Source organism: Spea bombifrons, chromosome 6, assembly GCF_027358695.1.
Source record: "Spea bombifrons isolate aSpeBom1 chromosome 6, aSpeBom1.2.pri, whole genome shotgun sequence".
NCBI classification, from domain to species: domain Eukaryota; kingdom Metazoa; phylum Chordata; class Amphibia; order Anura; family Pelobatidae; genus Spea; species Spea bombifrons.
Window position 1 is genome coordinate 11,586,289 of NC_071092.1, and position 22,622 is coordinate 11,608,910.

At 42.4% G+C, this 22,622-nt stretch overlaps 1 protein-coding gene across 2 annotated transcripts; it reads left to right on the plus strand.

Moving 5' to 3' along the window:
• Positions 1-4,183: 4,183 nt before the first annotated feature.
• Positions 4,184-21,189, plus strand: USP4 (ubiquitin specific peptidase 4). 2 transcript variants are annotated; one of them, XM_053469421.1, is made up of 22 exons: positions 4,184-4,374; positions 6,477-6,604; positions 8,884-9,014; positions 9,125-9,251; positions 9,506-9,651; positions 9,739-9,797; positions 10,070-10,228; positions 10,448-10,562; positions 10,740-10,913; positions 11,782-11,940; positions 12,086-12,310; positions 12,785-12,868; positions 13,172-13,266; positions 14,496-14,684; positions 14,898-14,986; positions 15,784-16,026; positions 16,318-16,388; positions 16,905-17,020; positions 17,776-17,925; positions 18,557-18,660; positions 18,839-18,927; positions 19,623-21,189. In XM_053469421.1, the coding sequence occupies exons 1-22, from the start codon at positions 4,208-4,210 to the stop codon at positions 19,770-19,772; spliced, it is 2,970 nt and encodes a 989-aa protein (XP_053325396.1). In that variant the 5' UTR covers positions 4,184-4,207; the 3' UTR covers positions 19,773-21,189. The 2 variants fall into 2 exon arrangements, with proteins under 2 accessions (XP_053325396.1, XP_053325397.1); XM_053469422.1 differs by having other exon boundaries at positions 10,481-10,562.
• The last annotated feature ends 1,433 nt before the right edge of the window (positions 21,190-22,622 follow it).

Genomic DNA, 22,622 nt, shown 5'->3' on the forward strand with positions numbered 1-22,622 from the left:
CTCCACTATCGGGCTCTCCAACGTTTGAAAATCGCTCATCTTCGCGAAGGAGCCTCCTATGCAGACCTGGTTTCTCTGGACGCGGATTCGAAGGTCGAGTTGCGATGGTGGATACGGAATCTGGAAGCGTGGAATGGCAAGGCCATTGTCGGGCCTCGTCCGGATTTCACCATCGATTCGGATGCCAGCCTTCACGGTTGGGGTGCTCATTGCGAAGGTCTCACTACGGGAGGCAGGTGGTCTCCGGAAGAAGCCGGTCTTCATATCAACTCTCTGGAGTTACTGGCCGGGTCCTTCGCAGTCCGCAGTTTCTCCAAGGATCATGCCAACGTCTGCATCAGACTCCGGATGGACAATGTTTCGGCAGTGCGGTACGTCAATCATTTCGGCGGAACCCACTCCAAGTCCCTGGCAGATCTGGCTCGACACTTCTGGGACTTCTGCCTCAGCAGGAACATTGTGGTCCAAGCGGAGTACCTACCTGGTTTGCACAACTCGGTGGCCGATTGGTTTTCTCGATATCTACGGGACTCCAGCGATTGGAGATTGGATCCAGAGGTGTTCCGTTCTATCGCTTCGATCTGGGGTCCTTTTTGTACGGACCTGTTCGCGTCCAGACTCAACACGCAGCTTCCACGTTATTTCAGCTGGAGACCCGATCCAGAAGCGTTGGCGGTGGATGCGTTCGCACAGGATTGGGCCGGGGGCACCCAATATGCGTTTCCCCCGTTTTCCATGATACCACGTACCTTACTGCAGATTCGACGCCAGGGTGTTCGTCTGGTGCTCATCACCCCGCTTTGGAGGTCTCAGCCATGGTTTCCTCCACTGTTGGAGTTGTCGGTCGATCCTCCCAGGTTGTTACCCCACTCACCTCTTCTTCTGCTGAGTCCGGAGGGTCATTCTCATCCTTTGATTCTGGACGGGTCGCTACGCCTGGTGGCGTGGCTGCTTTCCGGGGACCTTGGTCATTCCACGGTCTTTCGGACACGACTTCGCGACTCTTGGCAGAGTCATGGGCCCCAGGAACCAGGAAGGCGTATGGATCAGCTTGGAGAGTTTGGTCTGGTTGGTGCTTGGCTAGGGACTTGGATCCCTCTTCTGCACCTCTGAATGCGGTTCTTCAGTTTCTTTCGTCTCTCTTTGATGAAGGCAGGGCTTACCGTACCATCAACGTCTACCGGTCGGCGATTTCAGCGTCTCATGATGGCTTCAATGGTGGTCCGGTAGGACAACATCCGCTGGTTTGTCGATTGATGAAGGGCGCCAGGCTTAGCAGGCCTCCTCGCCCTCGGTATTCGACTACGTGGGATGTTTCTTGTGTCCTTTCCTTTTTAGCTTCTTGGCCGCGGAATGAGGACCTTTCTCTGAAGGACTTGTCGGCTAAATTACTTACCCTGCTATGTCTAATTTCCTGTAAGAGGGTAGCGGATGTTCGTGCCTTGGATATTGACAGTCGCTCTTTTGACCCTTCGGGGGTTACTTTTAATATTTCCAGGCGTACTAAGACCTCTATCAAGTCTGTTTCTTACCCGGCGTTTCCATCTTCTCCTTCATTGTGTCCTGTTGCCTGTCTTAAGGAATATGAACTTCGCACAGCTCCATTGCGTTCGGGCTCTTCTCCCAACCTTTTTATTTCCTTCAAGGCTCCTTTCGCTCCAGTTTCCTCTACGACCTTGGCCCGATGGTTGAAGAGAGTCCTGGGTCTGGCTGGAGTGGACACCTCTGTGTTTGGGGCTCATTCCTCTAGATGTGCGGTGGCCACGAAAGTCATCAGTCTTGGTGGCCGCCTAGAGGATTTAATGAAGGCGGCGGACTGGTCCAGGCCGTCTACTTTTAAGGAGTTTTATTTTCGACCTTCGTCACACGTTTGCTCCTATTGTTGATCAGCTTTGAACTTGCAATAGGAGCCTCCGTGTCTTGTTATAAAATTGCATGATTTTACTATTACCATGACGTAAAGTCATGATTTTATTAAAGACACGGAGGCGAGTATTGCTTCCCCCCCTTTTTTCCGCTACGTGGGACTCGCTCCCGCCCGATTGTTATGGTTTGTATGCTGGTAATGTTATTTATGCCTTCTTTATTGCTTATTTATTGCTGATTTTATCTCGTTTTATTCGAGGCTGTCTGGTCATGTATTTCCTTTGTTCTTCTTCAACTATGGTTTATGCCATTTATGTGTTATTGGATGTCCTGCTATCCATTTATGGACACTGGAATTAACCTGTAGATTCTTGTTTTTTCTTATGCCCCTACAGCTTGACCTACTTGTGAGAGTTCTTCGTTCCCACTTTGTTCTACGGATGTTCCGGTTTTTGGTCTTCTCTTACGGCGGATGTTTCGTATTGTGGTTCTGACCCAGTTCGCCTATCAAAGAAAGAGGAGGATTTCCGGGAGGAGACCTGTGTTATACTGTATACTGTGTGATGATTGGCTGTTGGGGCCATGTACTGTTCTTATTTTTTCTGTTAAATTTTCTTGCTGCTATTTGTTCCAGTAAAGAAAGAGTTAAGCAATACTCGCCTCCGTGTCTTTAATAAAATCATGACTTTACGTCATGGTAATAGTAAAATCATGCAATTCTATCTCACAATGCCAATGTACAACTGGATTAGCAGCAACATTTTCTGGAATGTGGCAATCATCTAAAAACTATATTTTGTGAACAAAAAAGGCACACGATCACACCATAAAAACTGTTTTATTTGGGTTTTGGATATCATTATGCCTCACGCAAGATTTCAGGCATTGTTTATACGTTTCGCTTGCAGTACCGTTATCAAAAATCCTCAGTATCATACTGGAGAATAATCACAACTAGCATAGTAGGGATGTATGTGTTGCAATCGAAACAAGTTCTTTAAGTTCACTGGTCTCAAAAAAATAAGAAAATTCTTAAAGTCATTGACAACATTTACAATATTTGAGGGCAATATCTGTAAGTATAGAGGTTTCAGAGAATCTAGACCCAAGCCGATGCCCTCACAGAGTTGAGCAGATGCTGAGTTTCCCGTTACTGGCATCTGAAACACCCATGGGGTTTCTAGTTTTAAAAAAAATGTATGATTTGTTGGGGTAAATCGAATTGGAAGACTCCAAAATACTCCAGCCTACCCTGACACCAGACTCCAAAATACTCCAACCTACCCAGATCCCAACGCTGGACTCCAAAATACTCCAACAGACCCAGATCCCAACGCTGTACTCCAAAACACTCCAACAGACCCAGATCCCAACGCTGGACTCTAAAGTACTCCAGCCTACCCTGATCCCGACCTCAGACTCCAAAATACTCCAGCCTACCCAGATACCAACGACTCCAAAATACTCCAGCCTACCCTGACACCAGACTCCTAAATACTCCAACCTACCTAGATCCCAACACTGGACTCCAAAATACTCCAACCTACCCAGATACCAACCTCAGACTCCAAAATACTCCAGCCTACCCAGATACCAACGACTCCAAAATACATACTTGCCAACACCCTGTCCTCACTATGTGGCGGTATTACATAGTAGTGCTATGACATCAAACTCAACTTCCAAAGCCTGCTGTACCTTACCAAGTTGGGAAACTAACATGTCCGCCTTTAAAAATAATGGTGCCCCGGGAAACCTTCCCACAGACGACCTCCAAGCTGTTTTCGCCATATTGAAAATTCATGCCTAGCGATGTCAGGTGGTGCTAAGACCCCAACATTTTTTATATCTCTGTTTAGAGGGCCCAGAGATGATTGATTAATGATGATTAATGCACCAAGCTGGCCCTGGGTTGCTTAATGGGACCCAACCTACTCATGCATTGGGATACCATAATATAACGTATAACACTACCCAAAAGCAGCTTATAGACAAACATACTATGATAATATGGTAAATGGTATAAATACCAGAGGGGTTTATTTGTTTTAGGGCTGTGCTTGGAGATAGGGCTGTGAACTGAACAAAAACGTCGTCCAAATCTAACCGAAAGTAACTGAGCATCCCCCTCCCGGTACCAAGCCGTCCAACGGATTTATCCGCTGAACTGGATTCACCAGCACGCGCCTGCGCACTCTCGCCTGACTCAACCACCCCCGCCTCTCTCTTTGGCCTCGCGCTTCCGAGGTTCCGTTTGGTGCGCGAGCACGCCAGCTCAGTGTAGCAGGGGGAGCCAGTGCTTAGGACGTGCGCGCTCCCGAACGATAGTCGGAGCGCAGCTATGGCGGAGGGGGGAGGAGGTGAACCGGGCCCGGCACTCTCCCAACAAGCCGCTTGCACGCCGTCCCTTGGAGGGGAACACGAGTCTTCTTGCAGTCCGGACCCCGAGACTCAGAAGTCCGAGCTGGGGGAGCTGCTTAAAACGCAACTGAAGAAGGGAGATGAGTGGTGAGGAGAGGGCCGGGGAAAAGGGTGACGGGGAACATGGAAGTGAGGGAGGCTCCGGGGACCGACAACTGTCAGGTGGGGAGTGGCGGGGCCGCCCTGAGTGCGTAGGCCTCGACCTGGGAGTGCTGTGTCATGGGGCCTGGCTGGAGCCCAGTTCTGGGAAGCCAGGCCATAAGCCGGCACCACGAGGGGGACGCACTCTGCCAAGCTCTGCGCACTGACCTCCTGAGCGCTGGGGGTAGTGACCTGCTCGCTGTGGCCCCTCTGGAAAGGGTCAGACAGTGGTCGACTTCCCTGAAATAAGACGACCTCCTGTTATCGGGGTCTGTTCGGTTCCCCCAGTGCTGGGTTTCTCTAATAGTGTTATCACATGTCTATATAGCGCTCTCCGATAGGCTCACACAGGACAAACTTGTGTCACGGGTAACGTGCCCCCTCCCGCTGGTATCAGGAGCTGCATTGCTGGGTTTATATGTTTCGTTACATTTAAGCGGGTTGGGGGCAGGCAAACAGTTCCCGTGCTTTATATATTTGCCGGCTGGGTTTCTGCACCGTAACACGGGACCCTAGCATTCAGCGCGCTCGGTGTGATATCAGTGTACCCGTCCCTCTGTCTACAGGGATGGCCTCAGCCATGCTGGGGATCCGTTATTGTGCCAGAGAGACTAAGCTGTGTACCGGTGTAACTCAGACCGAAACCCTGATTTCAGAGCATATAAGAGGCTGAGGGAGGGAGGGGGGGCTCTGTAAAAGATCGATCACATATACGGTATGCATGAGGCAGACTTACACATGCATTGCATAATAAAGGCTGATGACAGAAAGACATAAAGCTCATCTATTCTGTCCATTTCTCCTGATGTAAAGACTCGGGTCTTAATCAGTCATTAGTCTTTTTTGCCTCTTGCATAGATGTTTAAATTCCGTTAACGTGTTACCCCCCCACATGTCTGCTTAGAGACTGTTCCGCTTAACTACTTTCTTTACGTTCCATCTAACCCCTCGGACCCTCTACTTTTAGTTCATAGTTTAATACACAGGATGTCTTTCTATGCAAGATGCTGAGTGGCAACCGAAGACCCGCAACTTTTCCCGTGATGTCCCTTTACCTGTTTAGAAGGCTAATGTACCATTGACAGAAAGCAATGTATATATATATATATATATATATGTATATGTAACATTTCTAAGCCACCAATTTAATGGAGCGATATGGATAGGTGAAGCTCAGCTTCCTTTGCTTATCCTTGGAGTTATTTGTGAGTGGTAGGAATTGATATTTCTGCTTTCTAACAGAAAGATAACTCTCCGGTGCGTCCTTCAAGACACAATATCTTCACAATGCTCATTGGTGTAAAAGTTCTGAATACACACCTGCTGTCTTTGGTTGACTTGGCGGTTTGCCAACAGTGTATACCGTTTGGGTCCAACCTTCTAGTGTGTTTTTATATATTACCGTTTGCCGCTTTGTTGCTAATATTGTGTTTGTTTTACAGGCTTAGTTCAGATTGAAAAAGCTCAGTCTAATTATAAATGACAGCAAACAATATTTGTTGATGAACATCATGTTTGTGTCATTTGCTTCAATGTCATAATGTTTCTGCGTGTTTTACTTGTATTTCACGTTAAAAGTACAATGTAAACAAATACATTACAGAATCTGCACAACCAGCCTGACTTCTGTTTTTCTAAAGCTGAAGTACCACTACGGTTTCCAGTTCCTCTTTTTTGCTTCAGCCTATGACTTCAAAGAAATATGACTTGATGCTTACGTTGCTGTGTGTTTTCTTACCTTCCACTGCCTTAGTGCAAAAAACAAATTAGTATTTCAGTTCTATTACGGTACATGAAAAAAAAGCCATTTCTATGTTTTATTATAATGAACAATAAAAAAGTATTCAGCTACTGATCTATTTAAAGCTATAGACTGTAATTAAGTAAATGAAGCTCAGCTTCTTAGAAAATAAATCTTTATGGCTTTTTACTGTATTTCCCTTATATTAATGCTTTATAATGGAAAGATTTTTTGGGGGGCTTGCCTGCCCTGAACAGCAAGGGGGATTATGTTATGTTTTCTCACAAACTGTCCTAATGTTTTCTAGGTATCTCATTGACAGTCGATGGTTCAAGCAATGGAAGAAGTATGTTGGATTCGACTCTTGGGACATGTACAATGTGGGAGAGAGCAATCTATTCCCCGGGCCTATTGATAATTCTGGCCTTTTTGCAGGTATGATAACAGGCATTACACATGAGCAGCGGCTGTTTTTAACCCTGGAGAAGTACCTTTACTTTGAGATCAGTATAAAATATATACGTTAGAAGCAAGATGTGAACCGTCTCATTATTCTTTAAAGTCATTTTTCATCATTAACAAAGGACGTTGCTGCAGCATTTATCCATCGCTTTATGAAATGTATTGATAGTCTTGCTGTTATTTTGATACACTAAAGGACTTGTCTACTTTAGGACACACACATTATTTGTTTTCTCGGAGGGTTGCTCTGATGTTTGCTTCCAAACAGGATATAAGATAATTTTGAGCTTCTATTTTTCATAATATTAAATAGGCACCTTCTTAAATGATGCAGAGGGTTTGACGTTAATGTATACAATTCTACTAAAGTAATTTCACATAAACACTTAAAAGGTACTATACACTGTGAGTTCTAAATTGAGCAGTTCCATAATCTCCATAACGTTCAACAATTCAGAACGTCAGTAATCTTATTGTAAGGCTTTCCAGAGTCTGTGTGATGAAAATCCAAAGTAACTTACTTGATATGTTTGTCGTTTTCTATTTGAACTAAGAGAAATTTTATGTGCCTCTGCCTTGTACTCTATGGAAGTTGGTGTCATATCCCGGACCAATACAGTCATCTCAATTTTGTGTTTAAGACCAAATATGAAGTCACTGAATCATTTTTATGTCATAGCATTTGCTTTCAAAATTAAAAAGAAAAACAGCCCTGCCCAAGAAGGAGATGTATCACTATTTCACAAACGGGTATTTCTTGTTTGACATGCCATTCCAAAAAAAAGATGCCATCTTTATTTAGTGCCTGGCATGAAAAATAGTCTATAACTATTTAGGAGGCACCTTTTTTTTTTCCTTCCCCAATCATGTTTTTATTTTTCTGGCACAAGGGTTTTGTCAAGCCTTGCCATACGCTAAAATTCATTTACACATACCGTACAGTAACACACGCTAACATCTAATGCTGGCAAACACTAATGCCCTACCGCAACACGCACATTCTGACATTCTACTGTCATGTACACACATGCTAACACCATACACTAATACACACTCTAACACAATATGCTGACATACGCATGCTATTGCCATACTGTAACCAACACCATAAATGCTAGCACGACACATTTATACACATGCGTACACACTAACACTATACATACCGTATTGGCTCGAATATAGGCCGCACTTTTTTCCCCCACTTTAAGTCTTTAAAGTGGGGGTGCGGCCTATATTCGGGGTCTAGCGCCCGGGCGCCGGGCAGGCAGCGGGGTTAGGATACAGATCCCCCGCAGCGGTGCAGGGGACCTGCATGCTACTCAACGATACGCTCAGACAGCCTCCCCTGCCAGCACTTCCCACTGGGGGGGGGTGCCGGCACGGGAGGTTGTCTAAGCGCATCGTGCGGACCGTCCGCACGATGCGTTTTACCTCTGCCCACCCCCGACTTACCGGAGCAGACTCCTGGGTGTCTTGCGGGGCGTTGTATACGCGTATTGCGTAGATGTCCCCCGCCGGCCCCACAAGACACCCGGGAGTCTGCTCCGGTAAGTCGGGGGGGGGCAGAGGAGGACAGTGGCAGCATATCTTGGGAGGGGGGCAGTGGCAGCATATCTTGGGGGGGGACAGTGGCAGCATATCTCGGGGGGGAGGAGGACAGTGGCAGCATATCTCGGGGGGGGGAGGACAGTGGCAGCATATGTCGGGGGGGAGACAGTGGCAGCATATCTCGGGGGGGGGGGGACAGAGTGGCAGCATGTTTTTTTTGGTGCTTTTTTAAAGAAAAAAACTTTCTTTAAAAAAGCACCAAACTTTTAGGGTGCAGCCTATATACGGGGGTGGCCTATATCCGAGCCAATACGGTATATACAATTACACACTCTAACTATGGACACATACACACTGAATCTACAGTATACACACAGACTCTGACACAATACATATATACACATACACACACTGACTCTGACACTACAGTATACACACTCACATACACTACTCCCCCTCTCACCTTGTGGAGAACGGCCGCGCTGCTGCCTTTCTTCTGCCATTGATAAGTGACCCTGCGCCTCACCGCGCCCCTGCTGGAAAGCATAACCTGCCAGATTCATGATGGTATCCCTGCAAAACCTGGGGTCTGTCAAGCCCTGAGGATATTTATTATGATTACATTACCCCTTTATTTTACGGCTGTTAAGATCTTACAGATCCACTTCATTTTGTTTACTGTTGTATATTTTGTTCTGTCCTAGATCCTGAGACACAGGTATTAAAGGAACATCTAATTGATGAGCTTGACTATGTGCTGGTACCAACTGAAGCATGGAACAAACTTATGAGCTGGTATGGCAGTGTACAAGGGCAACAGCCTATTGTAAGAAAGGTGCGTGCCCCATGCTGCATAATATAACATGTCTTGTGTCTAGGGTTTCTTTTCCGATGGGGTGGCTTGAATTTGGTGAATTGCTCAAATTCCCTTTTGTATGTTTCTAGGTAGTCGAGCATGGCATGTTTGTGAAGCACTGTAAAGTCGAGGTTTACCTCATTGAACTAAAGCTCTGTGAGGACAGTGACCCAGACAATGTGATAATCCGGCACTTCAGCAAAGGGGACACCATAGGTGAGCTTCGGAGATGTTATGGGGTGTAATTGGCGGGCTTGCATCATTAGATTGTCGCATAATAGATTTGTTTACACTCTAGAGTTAATTGTGTTACGTGTGTGCGTGCCAAGAGAGTAAGAGACCCCAAAGTAGAACAGGGAATCTGCTGCTAGGTCCTAATCATAATAATAAATCCATGTTATATTTACTCTAAGCAAAGTAGATAATTTTACTAGAATATATTATGAGATTTTTTTTGTTCTTATTTACAGAAGCCATAGAAAAGGAAATGAGAACTATCTTTAATATCCCTGTTGACAAAGAGACCAGGTTATGGAACAGGTATATGACTAATACATACGAGCAGCTCACCAAACCAGATAACACAGTGCAAGATGCTGGACTTTATCAGGGCCAGGTAAGGATTCCTCAACTGGGTTATACCAATACCCTAATCACTGTGTGCTTAATCATAAAACCTAATCGCTATATTTTTCTGCTGCAGATTTTGGTCATAGAACAGAAGAATGCCGATGGTACTTGGCCCCGGCAACCCCAAACAAAGTAAGGGATATTTCTATGTGTATAATCTATGTTCCTTTAAAATGTATGTGTTATGTGGTTGACCCCAGATGCAAACATGTCATTGCACGCCTGTCACTGTAGAATCCACTGCAGTTGCTCAAGGTGTTCATGGATAAAACCCTTGTGATAAAACCCTTAGTCTTAGCTCCTTTTTTCAGTTTGGTTTGACATACATTAGTGTGGGGAAAACCTGGAAATCAGGATTTAAAACATATTCCCCATTCATTCTTTGTATGTATACTTATTTTCAGATCGAGCACGACAACGAGTAGAAATTTTACTACCTCTGGGAAATCATCAGCAAGTAGTGGTTGTGCCTCGTCGTCGTCATCATCATCTGCCTCGTCATCTTCGACTATCACAAATGGAGAGAGCAACAGCTCCTATGCTCTGAATAGCCTCGGAAAAGGGTAATCTTAACATTAAAGTAAAGCTTTATAGGACCTTTTTATGAGGCTGAGGACCTATGATAGTAATTGTCAGTAGTGTTCAGTCTTTTTTAAAAGATTCTGGCCCATTGTATAAATAGCGGTTTTCATAAACAGGATAAGTAGCTGTGAGGGGCAAGCTACTGCCGTTTTGGGGGTTTCCCACATTAACAAATCTGTGTATGTGTTTCTCCTCTTTAGAGGATATTCTTCATCCTACAATTCTTCCTACAGTTACAGAGAGCCCTTGTCTCAGCCTGGCCTCTGTGGACTCAGCAATCTTGGAAATACCTGCTTCATGAACTCTGCTCTGCAGGTATGCTCGTTCCCAAGCAAATCTCTGTATTGGTAGATTGAGATCATGGAACACATGGCTTCTGCGTTATTGACCTACGTTCCTCCATGTGTATCATGGCTTTCACATTAAATATCCTAAATATATGCACTGTATATGTGTTACATTGATTTGTTTTTTTACGTTATTCTCTTGCAGTGTTTGAGTAATGTCCCACCACTGACAGAATTCTTCCTATCAGATGAGTATAAAAAGGAGATTAACAGGGAAAATCCTTTGGGAATGAGAGGAGAGATTGCAATGGCCTATGCAGAATTGATCCGCCAAATCTGGTCAGGAGACTATACGTATGTGGCTCCGCGGATGTTTAAAGTAAGTTAGCGCTTCCGTTTGGCATCGTATGAACTTTTCATAGCATTCCGTGCAAGTTGAGTTGCATAATCAACCCCCCCCAATCAAGATATTTTAAAAGGTTTAAATCCATATGTAATTAAACATATGATATTGGCAATCGGGGAACACATTATATCACCTGTTACAAAGATCTCAGTGTGGTATATGTGCTACAAATGTAAAATAAGTGGTTTGCACGCTAGTAATAAGTACGAGAGACAGGGATAGCCACAGAAAGTGGAAATAAATGAAATGTCTGCATTTGAAATGTGTTAAACCTGCTGAGGATGAAAATGAATGATCTGCCAATGTTTATAGTGTTTAGAGAGCTCAATCAATGTTTTTTTCTCTTTATGTGGAATGGCACTCTGTTCACCAATCATAACCATTTTCACTTTTACAATTGGTACCAATTTTAATTTAAACAAATTATCTTAGACGTCTGGCTGTAAATTTTTTTCCCACTCCACGGTAGTCATGAAAGATTTGGACTGCCCTCTACTGGGTCCATCTAGATTTGACTTCTAAATATAACTGACCCTGGCTCCACAAGTCTAATCAATGAACAGTCTACCAGGAATGTTGCAACCCATATTGACCCAACATGTCCCTAAATGACTGTGCCAACTGGGATGGTTGATGCATCATAATACGCCTCAGGTACCCCTTAAACATAACATGGAAAGGCTGTGAATGTCCTAGTTGGAAGGTAGCTATTGTATGGGTGTTTTTCTTGGGGGGGGGGCTTTGCACAGTTGTGTTGATTTTTTGACTGTAATTCAGTTTTTTTTTTTCTGAATACAAGTACCTTAATGTTATACTTTTTTTTTTTTTTTTTGGCTTGTAGACACAGGTTGGTAGGTTTGCTCCGCAATTTTCTGGATATCAGCAGCAAGATTCTCAAGAACTTCTAGCGTTTCTGTTGGACGGCCTACATGAAGATCTTAACAGAGTCAAAAAGAAGCCATACCTGGAGCTGAAGGATGCCAATGGCAGGCCAGATGCGGTATGGAAACTCCAATAAGTTAAACTATTAGATTTGTGTTTAAAATCTTCAGCGATAGGCTCTTTCTACTAAGTTGAGCAACATTTTAAAGCTCTTCTGTAATACCTCCATTTTATAATCCATTATATCTCCTCCATTTCTGCAGGTTGTGGCTGTAGAGGCTTGGGGCAATCATCTGCGGAGAAACAACTCCATCATTGTTGATATTTTCCATGGCCTTTTCAAGTCCACTCTTGTGTGCCCAGAATGCTCTAAAATCTCTGTAACCTTTGATCCCTTCTGCTACCTAACCCTTCCACTGCCCATGAAAAAAGACCGCACTATGGAATTGTTTCTGGTCCGTGCTGACCCCCAGTGCAAACCCACCCAGGTAAACCAGCTATACGGGGATACTACAAGAATGTGTTGTTTGTGTAGTTCATTTTTATTACAACTGCAGTAATTTTGTTGAGGAAGGTCGAAGTTCAACAATCGCTTGAGCAAACCGTAGGTGCCACAGATGCAAACAATACTATTCTCTAATGGCATCCACTTTAATGTACATCTGTTATGTGAAGTATTGCTCTGTATTACCAGAACATTGTTTCACTGAGTATATTAACCAGAACACATGAATTTGTTGATATAAATGCAATAGTGCTTTACGATTTTCTATATAGTATACGGACACACACGATAATATATGGTAAGAAAGATTAGCATATGTTTGGAAACAAGGTACTGTATTTCTGGAAGGGTTATAGTCTGTCCACATCAAATGGGGGAGAAAAGAAAATGAACTATGTTGCGCTGTTTCTTGCAATAATGTGTAATAACTGCTTGCCTGGGTTTTGCTTTGTTTCAGTACCGCTTAGTAGTACCCAAGATGGGAGCAGTTTCTGATCTATGTGCAGCATTATCTAAATTATCGGATGTGCCTGCTGAAAATGTAAGCAACTTCACTGTCCCTTCTGAGTGTCTATAAATATTTTACTAATGTGATCTTTATGATAACTTCATATAACATGAAAAGAGCCTAATAAGTGAAAACATGCATCCAGAAGATAAGTTTTAGTGATGCAATTCCTGCTATCTGTTCTTGATTTTCCACAGAAACTAAGTACATCTTAATCTGTGTCCAGAATGTATTCAGTCTCTATTAGAAGCAAAATAGAAACCTAATATGCACACAGTAACTGTTTATGATCACATAATCTCTGAAAGGGTGTAAAGTACTGGTTGTTCTTTACAGATGGTGGTGACAGACGTATATAACCATCGCTTTCATAAAATCTTCCAAATGGATGAAATGCTCAGCCATATTATGGAGAGGGACGATCTCTTTGTGTAAGTAGATGGCAATTTATATGTAAATGCAGACTCTGATCATTTGCTTGTTATGTTAAGTTGTCAATTCCAAAAAAGTATCCTAATGGTGGTTATACATACTTTTGGAATAAAAAATGTTTCATATGCCCTAAACGTACTCACTCACAAATGATTTGGGTATATTCCTTAAGTTATTGATTTCAAAATCCAAGTTTATTTGGTTTTTCAAGATGTTTTAGAATATGGGAAGGGGGGGTACAGAAGGCAAAAAAGGGAAGGGGAAAAGGGGGGGTAAGGAACAAAGTGTAAGGCATTGGTACAGCAAGTGCAATAGTACATGGTAACAAGGCACAACGCACAAAATGAGCATAACTGACACAGCGAAATGCAGATGGCACAGGCAAACAACCCGAAACAAATATGAAAACGCGCCCAGCCGAGCCCTGGTAATGGAAGTAGGAAAAAAGAAAACACACCCCCCAAACGAACGAGGCAATTACGCAGCGCGTCTACCCATGGAAGAGAGCCAGTGGTACCAGGTAGCAGTGTAAGCCTCCCTCTGTTTAAGAGAGGTGGCAGAGAGGTCCTCAATCACCCTAATGTCCTCCACTTTGGACATCCAGGCGTGCAGCGTCGGGGGAAGAGCAGACTTCTAGCTGAGAGGGATAAGGCACCTTGCTGCGTCAAGTAAGTGACGAATGACAGATTTTCTATAGCGCGAAACAGGGAGCGACGTGCGGTGTAGCAGTATGGACAGCTCCTGGTAGGGAGGGGGCGAGTCAGTAAGCTCTACAATAACCTGGTAAACCTCCTTCCAAAAACCCTGTAATACGGGGCAGGACCACCAGATGTGGATCATAGTACCAACATCGCGGCCGCACCTCCAGCAGCAAGCGGAGACAGTCGGGAACATGACGTGCAACTTCTCGGGTGTGCCGTACCAGAGAGTCAGGATTTTATAATTAGTCTCCTGGACCTTGGTGGCTCTGGAACTCTGATGGGTGAGGGAGAATATTTTGGACCAGTCCGCGTCAGAGAGCCGCACGTCACAAACGGATTCCCACGTCAGACAAAACGAAGGGGGGGGGGGTCCGTCACTCCAGACAGTAGCAATGAATAGAGCATGGAGATGGCCCCCGCCGGCGGGCGCCTCTGAGTGCAGAAGGTCTCGAAGACCGATAAGTTATTGATTTCATGTAGATGTATGTTTCAGTTTTATGCTATTTATGTCTAAACATATTTTCCAGCTATGAAGTGAAATCTACAAGGAGTGACGACTCGGAGTGGCTCACGCTGCCCATCTGCTTCAGAGAGCGGCGTTTCCGTCAGACCACCTCAGCCGGCACCATGTTATTCGGACAACCCCTGCTAGTGTCTGTACCAAGGAACAACCTCACTGCCGAAATATTGTACAATGTCGTGCTGGAAAGAATCCAGTAAGTGAAACCCCAATCAGATTCTTGGCCTCACAAAAAGGAAAACTGTTCCCCGGCGCTGTAATCTCTCAATATTTACCAGTTCTAACTTCATAAACATATTGAAATCGCCAATAAATATGCATATAGCACTTTTTTTTATTAACAGTAAAGAAAGATGATATAAGTTTAAGAAGTACATTTTTAACCCATAATTTCATTTTATTCCTGCAGACGTTATATAAAATCTCCACTTCCAGACGAGTACTCCTGCCTAAATTCAGACGGCCGGGCGTGCAATGGCTCAAACGGAATATATGACGGTATGCGCTCTGCGTGATATTTAATTCCAATCAGTGCTTCTCAAATGCAATTTAGTGTTTTGTAACCTGTAACAAATTAGTTTGGCTGCAGAGATATTTGTGCTTGCATTGCCTGCGTACTGAATGAGTGCTGTTAAACATTGTAACAATGAGTAGGTAAACCAGAAGCTGGCCGAGAAATATCCATAATGAATATTTAACTTTCCCAATGCAGATTTTCTGCAGAAATTCCAGTCAGAATTGTTTTATTTTTACAAATATATTTACACAAATATTATGTTTCCCTGGCCAGCATCCTGTATGTAATTAAACAGTTTTTGCTATTTTTATATAACATTAGGGTGTAATCCAGGGCAGGCTCTCTAGTGTCAAAACATTGTAGTGCATCTTAGTGCTAGGTTGCCATGGCAACAAATCGCTTCCTGGTGCTTAGGGTTTGGCAGGGAGCCCCTCACCGTCCGAGCCATGAGTAGACGTTGTGTGTTAGAATCTTAATGTGTGTGTGAAAGAAAGTGTGTATTTATGAATGTTAGTGTGTGTGTCGGCATGTTAGATTGTGTAGTAACTACTGGCCCCAAATTTGCTGAGCCCTGCCTGTACTAAGACCACTATAAACACTTTTAAAAGATGTAAATTTTAACTAATTAGAATTAACATTTTAAGGCAATTTGATAAAATGACCCCACTATTACTAATCAATTGTTGGTAATACTAATCTCACAGCCTAGCACAAGACTATGTATTGTAAGCATGTTGTATTCAGTTTCCCATCACACGCTTGTTCTGTGTTCTTTCAGATGAAGAGATGGATCACCAAGATGAACGAGATGAGAGGGAGGAATCCCCAGAGGAGTCCAATGGGCAATCCGATGATAGCGTAGAGGATGAAAGCTCGGAAGGAGGCTGCAGCCCCTGCAACAAGATGCCAAAGAAAGCCAGGGACTGCCGCAAGAGGCTCTTCACGTTCAGTCTTGTCAACTCGTACGCCACCTCTGATGTGGGATCCATGCCTGCCGAGGGATCCATCTTAAAACTCAACTGTAAGTATTTGGAGTGGCAAAGACAATAATTATTTATTATTAAGCCTGTAAGTTTTAACACCTAATTATCTAGTAATATAGCCTAGAATGTATGTTTTTATTGGGTGGATTCTGTGCTGTGCTGTCCAATTATTTTAGAATTGGCAGTTGTATCTTAGCTGAGTGCTTTTGCCTTCACTGTTAAACAATATCTTGATGATGTTGAAATTTAAAAACTTCCATTTCAAGGGGCGCTAAACAGTAAAGGTGATCATCATATATACTGTATGATGAAATTACATTTTCCCACAGCTTATTCTACCATTGCTATTGACTGGAACACTGAAGCAAAGAAGCTGTTTTATGATGACCAGGAGGCAGAGGTATGTAGAAAATATATATAATCCCGCACAAGTTTATGTACAATTATAGGTTGAGGATGTGTGTAGTGCCGTTAGATCGCCTTCCCTGGGACCTGGAGGACAGTATCTATTTACACTTATGCAGAATGTTACAAGGCTACCCACACACTGCATATTTTTTGCTGTTCTGAATTATATCATTTAGCTTATTGTTCATCCAGGTTTAGTAGCAGCCTTTCCATATGGCTGGTATTAAGGAGTTTGAGTGGCATGTGACCAGCAATGGCTGTGACATGGCATTTAGCCTCAAAACCCCATAGGTTTATTTCTTCACATAAAGCCAATAATACGTATCACATCAATAAAAATGGTATAAGCAAAAGGCCAGACTCATTATCAATATTTTAAGAGAATTTTACTGTAGCACTAACGTATTAGTATGTGAACAACATGTATTCTCCTTGTTATGTACTTTATTCATTTTCATGTATTAAAATGGTGTGTGGTAGTTCACCTTTGTGATTTCCATAACTTCAGGCTTTTGACAAACATGAATCGATGCTACAGCCACAGAAAAAAAAGATTACAGTAGCCCTGAGAGATTGTATTCAGCTGTTTACCAAGAAGGAGACACTTGGGGAGCATGATCCCTGGTAAGTAAATAAATTATATATAGATATAATTTCTCCCTTCATAATTTGCCAGCAGATTGTATTTGCAATGTGAGACAGGTCTACAATGATTGTTTTTTAACCATTTGTTGACTTAAATATTTGCTCAATTATAAGACAAGCTCTGAAAATTACCCCTTGTCTTATATTCAAGATTGTCTTATAATCAGACCTCAAATAGAGGTCTGACTCCAAGACTAAGATCCAGATGCACACAACCTCCGCTACTGCCGGCTGCTGGGGCTTCTATGACGGAGCGCCGGTATCACATGACCTTCCCGTGCTCCATCATAGAAGCCCCGGCGGACAAGACTAGGGATGCATTGGTGGGGCATGTAGGGGGCTATAAGGCATATAGGGGGGTATAAGGCGTATCTGGGGGACATAGTGGCAGGGGGGGGATGTTCATAACTGGGGGGCAGGTTGGCAAATAAAAGGAAATAAAAACAAAAGTATTTTTCTCAATCTTAGTTTTTATTAAATATGAAAAAAATTGTTTACATGTGAATTAATATTTACTAATAAAACCTTTTTCCTATAGGGTCGTCTTATATTCAGGCTTTTTCTTTTTTTTCTAAATTAATATTCAAATTTTGGGGGGGTCGTCTTATAACCGTGCAAATACGATATTTATGATCCAGTAAGTCCCAAGGTTCTTTGATGCTATTTCTATGCAGAGTGCACATGTTTACAGACTTTATTGAAAAATATGTCATTAATACTGTCGCTATTTTCAGGTATTGTCCAAACTGCAGAAAGCATCAGCAGGCCACCAAGAAATTTGACCTATGGTCTTTGCCAAAAATCCTGGTGGTGCATTTAAAGCGCTTTTCTTATAATCGTTACTGGAGGGACAAACTTGATGCTGTGGTTGAATTTCCAATCAGGTAAACTAATTAATTCTGTCCTATGTGCTGATAATAAATCTCTAACTCATTCAAAGGAGAATGCAGATAAAAGGCATGTTAGTTCTAGCCAACCTTCTTGTACTCATTTACCTGTCTACATAGCAAATTATGTCTTGCTAACTGTATAATTGATAATTTCCGTAGAGATGTATTATGAGTAGCCTCTTGCACAATGCAGAAAGAAGCTCACCGCTGATTCAGCTGCACTTTACAAAACGTATGGAAGGCCTCCGACTTCTCTACTTGCTCAGCTCTTTCCTTTGTGCCCGTTGGTGACATAAAAATTATTTTGTCTCCATAAGACTTGGCTTACTCAGCCCACATATTGGTGCTGCTTTAATATTTCACTGCTTTAATATTTCGCCTACTTAAGTTACTTATTTAATATGCCAAGAAAATAAATACATGCTCCTGGCTAATAACAATTTAGCCTAAACAGGCTAGATGATTAAATTTGCCTTACCCCATCCAGCTGCATCATCTGAACATGTTTCAGTTACCCTTCTGCTGAACAGCTAGGGGTAAAATGGTACATTTTAAATACTTTTAGAATGGTGACTTGTAGAATAAGTAACAGTGTAACTCAATCGCATTTTGGTGTATGTTTTAGGAACCTGAATATGTCCGAGTTTGTCTGTGATCTAACAGCGGGTCCCTATTTGTATGACCTTGTTGCTGTTTCAAATCACTATGGAGGAATGGGAGGTGGACATTGTAAGTATCTTTGTATCTCAGACTGTTATTTAATTGCCCGAAACATTGAGTTGTCTTGGTTCTTGGCATCTCTTCTGGTCCTGTTTTGGATGGCGTGTGATAGTATTGTATAAACCTTACCGTTTTTTTGCCATCTACCTGTGAACCAAACGGCTGACTTTATTTACCGCCGCTACAGATACAGCATATGCAAAGAATCACGAAAATGGACAGTGGTACTATTTTGATGACAGCAGTGTTTCTCCAGCTTCTGAAGATCAGATTGTGGTAAGCACCAATATTCAACATCTTGTATTTTCCATCTTTAATAGCGCTTACCTGAAACCTGGAAAGGACATTCCGCTACGTTTTTTTTTTTTTTAATTTTTTGGATCTTACAAATTCATATTTAGGATCCAGTGATCCAGCAGTTTTTAGGAGCAAATGTTCTCAACCCCCGGGTGCAGCACAGCCGATAAACAATAATCCATAATAAGCACAAACTCCCCGGACTTCTAACTGTAGGAGATCAGGTAACTTACTGCGTTCGACAGAACATCATCATCATTTCGGTCTTGATAAAGGTCAGCCATTGGGACCGAAACATTGATGATGTGTCAGACTCAATAAGTTACCTGATTTCCTACGATTAGAAGTCTTGTGAGTGTGTGTATTGTTATATATATTATATATTTTATTTTTTATACTATTGTCTATAAATTATAGATGTGTATGACTAATGTTGATGGGAAGTAACACTCTTGCCTGGGTGTCCCCCACCCACCGAATCCTATTCCTAGCTTTATGTAATCTTGTAAAATTTGAAAAAGCCATATTTTAAACTGTGTAGGTCATATATTTTAGCCCAGTAAATTTCTAGTGCCATTGGATAAAATGTCTATGCTCTCTGCGTAATGTGATGATGTGTCTATACACAACGCACAATTTCCACTCTGACCATTTTTTATATGTTTGTTTTGCAGACAAAAGCTGCCTATGTTTTATTCTACCAGCGCCAGGATGATGATCACTTTAAAACCTCGTTGCCTACAGCTTCAGTTAGTACAGCTGCAACGGAGGAAGACGGGGATGGACAGGGGAAACACGAGCTTGACTCTATGGACACCAACTAGGGATTTTCACCTTTACCATGTGCAGTTGTAATGTCCCATCCACGAGACCTGGGACTCCTTACTGAAATCTCCGTCTTTCTGCTCCAAGATGTACATACTACCCTTGAAATCTGAGGAGCAATCGCTATGAACAACGATAACACTGCTAAGGCAAATAAATTACTGTGGATTTAATATTTCCTGAAGAGAGAGGGGGGGAAATGAATTTATAATACTTATTTCATACAATGTTCTTTGTAGAACAAGCATTTGGTGATTGTGGGTATTAAAGACCTGAATTTGAGAAGGAGAAAAAGACAAATCCGAACTATTGAATATAAAAAGCTATAGGTTACATGGTTTGGTGCTCTGTAAGTGCTCAGAAAGGAATATTTAATTTAACACCCCGGCTTTATCCCCCTCCCAACATTTAATTTGAGCAAAATGAACACCAGCAGCCTTTGAAGAGTATATTTTTTAATACAAAGTACTGTAGCACTGGCTAAGAACTTTATCCCAGCTATTTCTATGGTGCGTGGGAAACTTTTCTCTGCAAGAGAAGAGGGGTGGGATGGGGGTATGCTTTTCATCACATAACCCTGTGGAGTACAAGGGTTTGTAAAGGCCCTTAAATAGTAAGGTAAAATGCATTGCTTCGGAAGCAGTTTATTTTTTCCTCCCCTTTTGTGTGGGTTATATTTATTGCTTTTTTTGTTTTTGTTTTAAGAGGACAGTGTGTACAGCGCTGCACGGTGTATCAGCGTGAAGATGTGGTTTGCTGATTTGTGTGCCCATATCCTCCATGCATCATACAATCTGTTACTCCAGAAGCTCTGATTGCCAGTGATGTATTGCTGGGTACCAGTACATTGCGAAAGCTACATGTGTTATGAGCTGCTCGGGCCGCGAAGGGGCTATTAAATGTCATGTTCGAACACCTTTCTGCTATTATTTAAAGTGGCAATATGGCTGTATAGCAGTGGTTTATGCATTGTGTATGGTCTAAGTGCATGTTTCAGCAAAAGTATGTGTTTTCTTTATTTTTTTTTAGATTAGTGTTACACCTAGAAACTATATTTTGTTCTCTGAAACTGTAGTCACTTCACAAGCGCCACGAGACGGCAGTATCCTTCTGGTGCCTTTTTTTAGTTACCTAGATGTCTGAAACATCACATTAGAGCTCTTTAATGTCTGTCTGATAGCTGTGCAGTTACTGATATGTCTGACTGTAGCCGGTAAAGGAATCCTGCGTAAACATTGTTTTAGCTGTAAACAAGGAAACATAACATGCAACGGTAATTCTAACTACTTTGTTTAGTTAATCCTTTGGATTCCTTTACTTTGTGCCTTTCCTGGAACCGCTAAATCCTGCTGTACAGCGCTGCGGCGTGCGATTGCACCATAAAAATCAATAAATAATGACAAAGCAGCCGTACAAGCTGTGTTCCAAGGGGCAAACTGTTTACTTGCTCGCTCCCTGTCTGTGGCTACTGCTTGTAAAAACCACAACTCGAGGTAACAGAAATTCCAAGATCTTTGCCTTTGAGGTAAGATGTGGGGTTGAGAGTTAAGAAAGTGACGAATATTTTACTGTACTGGCTTATATTGTTTCCTCTCATTCTTGTACTTTGCTTACACACAATCTAGAGTTGTTACAAGCTTTAAAAAAAAAAGAAAAATGCGTACAAAGAATCTGAAAACAAGTTGGCCATAAAACATTACAACAATCAACAAAACATTACAATTTGTTTAATAAAAAAAACAAAAAATACATGCACACACATTACCCAGGACCCCTCATCTGATGCAAAGAGCTCCAGCACCATTTATTATCTTTCATCGGAATAATTTAAACCAGACATGAAAGCTTTCGTGGCAATGAGCGTTCTGTAATAGGAGAGAACCGAATATGGGCAGTCAAGGTAGGTGGAAATTACATCATTTTAAAGGTGAACCTTAAAAAATATATATATAAACACTTAAGTTGTTATTTTTAGGAGGCTGGTCCCCTTATCTATTCAAACAAACTGTATCTGTTCTCAGCTCTGCTTTTTGGCTTTGTGTTACTATGTTTTGGCCGGCCTGTAGAACTTTACAGGAGTAGGTCATTCCTTCTTGCAGCGGAATTTATAATGTATGTTGACATCAGTGTGTTGAAATTCCAACTCCTTTAAATTCCCTCCTTTAGTTAATTGCAACTCCTGTTTGCCAAGTAATCTGTTAAAAGATGTTATCCCACCAAATGGAATGGGGGACTTGATACGTTTTGTATATAGCTGTATGCAGTTTTATTAAATAGTGTCACGGGTTTTTTTTACGTTACATTTAATTCCTGTATGCTCTTTGTATGGGAGGTTTCTCCTTCCCCCTACTTAAGCCGGATGTGTCACTACACATACGGCTAGCAGACATGTGTTTTGGCTTCCAGCTAAACGAACAACATATACAAACTTCAATGGGAGGACTATGTGTCCATGTGTAGGAAGCATACGTAAGTACACCTCCTGCTTAAATGAAAGCATCCAAGGGAGGAGGAAACTTCTATACAATAGGATACATGCAGTTAAATGCAATGGGTTCAATGTACAAGAGATGATATCCATTTTACACCCCCCAACAAAAAACCAGAGCTACTGTGTGCATTTTCATTAGTGATGATGTAGACAGGATGAGTAGTTCTTAAGAGTGAGTTATCCACCATGGTACGTGAATGAAGAAGTCACGCCGGTGTGTGATCATTATAAGGAGTAGCATCTCTTCTATCGGCTGTTTGGCCGGAAGCGTTGCAGAAGATTTGATGTAAAAAAAGAAAATGAACAAATCTCACTTACAGGATGCAGCCCACAGTGGTGCGATTCAGTAATTAAGGCA

Excerpts from the sequence above, each read along its gene's own strand:
- USP4 (XM_053469421.1), top strand. The coding sequence starts at position 4,208 with ATGGCGGAGGGGGGAGGAGGTGAACCGGGCCCGGCACTCTCCCAACAA. Across the intron at positions 11,941-12,085 it reads CCAATGGCAGGCCAGATGCG|GTTGTGGCTGTAGAGGCTTG; the intron begins GTATGGAAACTC and ends CCATTTCTGCAG. Across the intron at positions 18,661-18,838 it reads AGGAATGGGAGGTGGACATT|ATACAGCATATGCAAAGAAT; the intron begins GTAAGTATCTTT and ends CCGCCGCTACAG.